We start from the raw sequence: 4,200 nt of genomic DNA, 5'->3' as shown, positions 1-4,200 counted from the left end.
CCCCCTCGCGCCAGGACTGAAGTGCCGCTGCTGAGGGAACTGCGAGAATGCTTATTGTGCACAAATGTACACAACGTGGGGGGATGGCAGGACCCCCATGTCATAGGGGGATCTTCATCCTGCATAAAGGGCCCGAAAGGGAACTTCACCTCAATCCCCTGTTTAAACGTGACATAAATCCCTCACATACCCGAAAACACCCCGAAAGTACCCTTTAGCTTTTACAGTGCACGACGCACTAGTGCGGGCTGGTTGCCTACTCGCTCGGCCTGTAAGGCGCCGTGGGCAGGAGCGATAGGCAAGCCCGCCCGCACTCGTGCATGCGGTACACCATGGTACAAAACACTGGTAAATTGACAAAGGAACGCAAGTCCCAAAAAAGTCACTTTTTTGTTTGAAGGTACTTCGTCGCAAAAACTATGAAACTAGACCGAAAAACAATCGACTAATTTTTTTGGACTTACGTTTGTTTGTCCAACTACTAGTGAAAAGTGAGCGGGGTTATTCAGCCACCTGGTATGATCCTTCGGGGTTGATAACGGCCGATAACGGCCGATAACGGCCGAACGTGCATGATTTTTCTATGAGCTAATTATTGAGTATGCAGTTTGCAATAGTAGCAGATTTTTTGAAGTCATTATAAATTTACCCCACCTCGAAAGGACGTCACGGGCGGGCTTTTTCGTGGGTTGGACATGACTGGTTGCAGGACCGAGGCCCTTAAAGGCGTTCTGGAAGGGGCTATTGAAGGGGTCCCTGGAAGCTGCTCTGGCAGGGGTCCTTAAAGCGGCTCCTGAATGGACTCTAGAACTCTTGAAGGGGCGCTTGAGGGCTCTGGAAGGGGCTCTGGAAGGGCTCTGCCTTGACCGGCCTTGACGGTAACCGACTGGGCTCCGTGTGCCAGGCCCTGGAGGTGACCCTGCCACACGGCGGCGTGCTCCGCGGCCGCGAGGTGCAGCAGAACGCGGCGCCGCCCTTCCAGGCCTTCCTTGGCGTGCCGTTCGCGCGCCCACCCCTGGGCAGCCTGCGATTCCAGCCGCCGCAGCCCGCCGAGCCCTGGACCGGGGTGCTGCCGGCCGAGCAAGAGAAGCCGCCGCCGCTGCAGATCGACTACTACCTGCAGAAGGTGCTCGGCTCAGAGGACTGCCTGTACCTCAACGTGTACCGGCCGCCGGGCACCGAGGCCAGCAGTAGGAAGCCCGTGCTGGTGTACTTTCACTACGGCTTGTGGAGCCTCAGCAACGCATCCATGAACGAGGTGGGACCGGAGCTGTTCGTCGCCAAGGACATCGTCGTGGTCGTCATCAGCTACAGGTTGCAGGCCTTGGGTATGGAAGCCGCCACGTATCGTTGCGTCAGCAGGGCCGCCAGGTGATCGACGCTGACCCTGCCTGTCCACAGGCTTCATGTCGCTCAACACGCCGCTCGCCCCGGGCAACATGGGCATCAAGGACGCGGTGCTCGGCATGCGTTGGGTGCGCGAGAACATCGCGGCCTTCGGCGGCGACCCGGAGCGCGTCACCGCGTTCGGCTTCTGCATCGGGGGGTACATCGCGCAGACCCTGCAGTTCGTCGAGGCGGCCAAGGGCACCTTCCAGCGGAGCATGATCTTCAGCGGAGTGATGAACAACTCCTGGGTAGGTACACTTCTCCCCCGGGTCCGCCCAGTCTAGGTCGGCGTCAGACACCTAACCGCTGTCCCTGCCCTGGCTTTCCAACAGTACGGCGCGCTGCCAGGTGAAGTGGTGCGGGAGCGGACCTTGAAGCTCGCCCGCCTCCTGGGCTGCGACGGGAACGCCAGCGATGAGGAGCTGTTCGAATTCCTCCAGAGCGTGCCGGCCATGGAGCTCTTCAGCAAGGCCTGGGACTGTATGGCCAGCCCACCGGTAAGGCCACCCTCCCTACAGATTTAAATTTTCTGGGAAAGTTAAAGTTTTTCAAAAGAGGAAAAAAAAAAATCCGGAAATTTTTTGTGAAAATTGGGAAAAAATTGAAAACCGAGGGACGTTTTGCAAAGTTTTCTTGTTATTTCCTTCTCTTTCTTCTTTTTCTCCCTCAAACTGTGCCCCGCAACACCCTCCTGACGCAGCCCGCCGATCGCGCTAACCCGCCCTTCCTGCCCATTATCGACGGGGGATGCGTCGCGAGGCCCGAGGACGCCGTGTTCCCTGCGCACCCTTTCAAGATGCTCCGCGACGGCATGCAAGTCTCCCCCGTGCCCACCATGTTCAACCTCACGCGTGACGAGGGCCAGGTGGTCCGGGGTGACGTGAAGCTCTGGACAGGTAGGTACCCGTCGTCAACCCCGCCCCCGGCCGGCCGCGCCCTGGATCTCGGCCTGATCACCTCCCCGATGATCTTGATGCAGGCACCCGGGTCGACAAGGACGACCTGGACGACCACTTCGCCAAGCTGGACCGATCGCTTCCGTGCGACCTCGACCTGGAGCTTGGGACCCCCGAGCGCGCGGCCGTCACCAGGGAGGTGCGGGAGGTCTACTTCGGCGACACGAAGCACCCCACCATGCACCAAATGTACACTGTGAGTCACCTGTAGGCTTCGGGTCACATCGGATGTGGTGTATAGTATACGGGGTGGGTGATCCGCGCCGTGTTTTTTATTTTCTGCTTACCAGGTTCATGCGTGCGGTCGGGTTGCATACTCGCACGTGGCATAAGGCGCCATGGCGTGGGACGATAGGCAAGCCCGTATGCAAGTATGCACTTCGCGATGCACTTCGCGGTGACATCCGCGTTGACAGTCTCGTGTCGTGTCCGCAGTACCTGGGCGACATCGTCAACGGCATGCCCGTGGTGCGGGCGGCCCGCCACCACGCCTGCCACCCGGCCGCGCCTCCCACCTACCTCATGAGCTTCGCCGTCGAGAGCACCTTCTTCAACCGCAGCAGAGTCAAGTACGGCGAGTGCATCGTGCCAGGTGCGTTTGTAGACAGCGAGCGCCCCAAACCTAGATATCGAGACGATATCAGACCCACATCGATATCGCTGAAAATTGTCGCTTTACCTTGAAATCGGCGTCGTGTCTGATATCCGATCGTTTCGATGTGGAATGGCTGGGCCCGTCTAACGCCCCCGCCGCCGATGCGCCCCGCAGGCCTGGTGGTGCACGCCGACGACATGTCGTACTACTTCGGGGCGGGCACAGAGCCCCAGGGCCCGGGGCCCGAGCCCGCGCTGGCGCACGACAGCCTGGAGGCGGTGACCAGGCGCCGTATGATGGCCTTCCTGTCCAACTTCATCAAGTACGGGTGAGCGCGCTACCAACTTCTCTGGTCGTATTTCAACACACGGTAAAGAATAATTAGGCCTAGTTGTGTAGATAAACCGATATCTAAATGAGGGATAGCTTTAGCTATTTAGCTAAAAACTTAAGCCATGTTTAGCTACATGGCTCTTATTTTTACATGCAGACCTAAACCTTTAGATAGCTGACCTTTTTGCTTCATAGCTGGATTTGTAGCTTGATCGCCAAACAATTCGTTCCCCCCTACTTTGATGTCCTCCTCTGCAGTGACCCCACCCCCGAGGACGAGCCCGAGCCCGAGCTCCACGGCCTCCGGTGGCCGCGCCTGCCCGCGTCCACGTCGGCGCCCTACCCGACGCTGTCCTTCACCGCCCACCCCTCCGTCGAGTGGGAGCTCTTCGGGGCGCGCGCGCGCTTCTGGCAGGACGTGTACGAGCGGTACTTCACCGACGGCGACACGGCCGTCTCCAGGTCGCCGCCGAGCTACACCGACCCGGACGACCGGGAGGACGGCGGCAAGGACTTCACGAGGGGCATCTTCATGTGAAGGGGAAACGCGCCTGCCCCCTGCCCTGCGCCGGTCCCATCCTGATCGCAGCGGAGGGTCAGCCCGTGCGGGAGCCTAAGGTAAACGTCAAAGTGCGCCGCCGGCTCGTGCTCAGACCGCCTCAGAACGACGGGGTCGAGGCGGGTCGACCATGCCGTTCTGAACGAACACAACAGTTCGGCGGTGCATATCCGAGGTATCCGAGGCAACAGACGCCACAACCAGAGCGATGACAGCGGACTGCTCCTGGGGACGAACGGAAAGACGGCGGAGACGGAACCGAGAACACGTTTGCCTATACGGAGAATCGATATTATCAACGTCAATCGGCTTATCAAACTTTAACGTTAACAAACGTCGACAAATAAAATAAAAACTGGAAACTTTTA

The 4,200-nt window shown here is 58.9% G+C and overlaps 1 protein-coding gene across 1 annotated transcript; it reads left to right on the top strand.

Moving 5' to 3' along the window:
• Nucleotides 1-829: 829 nt before the first annotated feature.
• LOC113215089 (esterase B1-like) lies at nucleotides 830-4,200 on the top strand (the record flags this gene model as incomplete). Its single annotated transcript, XM_026434663.2, has 8 exons — nucleotides 830-1,328; nucleotides 1,402-1,637; nucleotides 1,722-1,886; nucleotides 2,090-2,285; nucleotides 2,369-2,541; nucleotides 2,781-2,937; nucleotides 3,115-3,268; nucleotides 3,532-4,200. Coding segments are annotated over 8 exons (1,860 nt in total), but the record flags the coding sequence as incomplete, so codon positions are not given.

The sequence above is a fragment of the Frankliniella occidentalis genome, unplaced genomic scaffold (genome assembly GCF_000697945.3).
Source record: "Frankliniella occidentalis isolate FOCC.00 unplaced genomic scaffold, Focc_3.1 Scaffold11, whole genome shotgun sequence".
NCBI classification, from domain to species: domain Eukaryota; kingdom Metazoa; phylum Arthropoda; class Insecta; order Thysanoptera; family Thripidae; genus Frankliniella; species Frankliniella occidentalis.
Note: the sequence above shows the minus strand (reverse complement) of the source record. Positions and strands in the feature narration are given on the sequence as shown.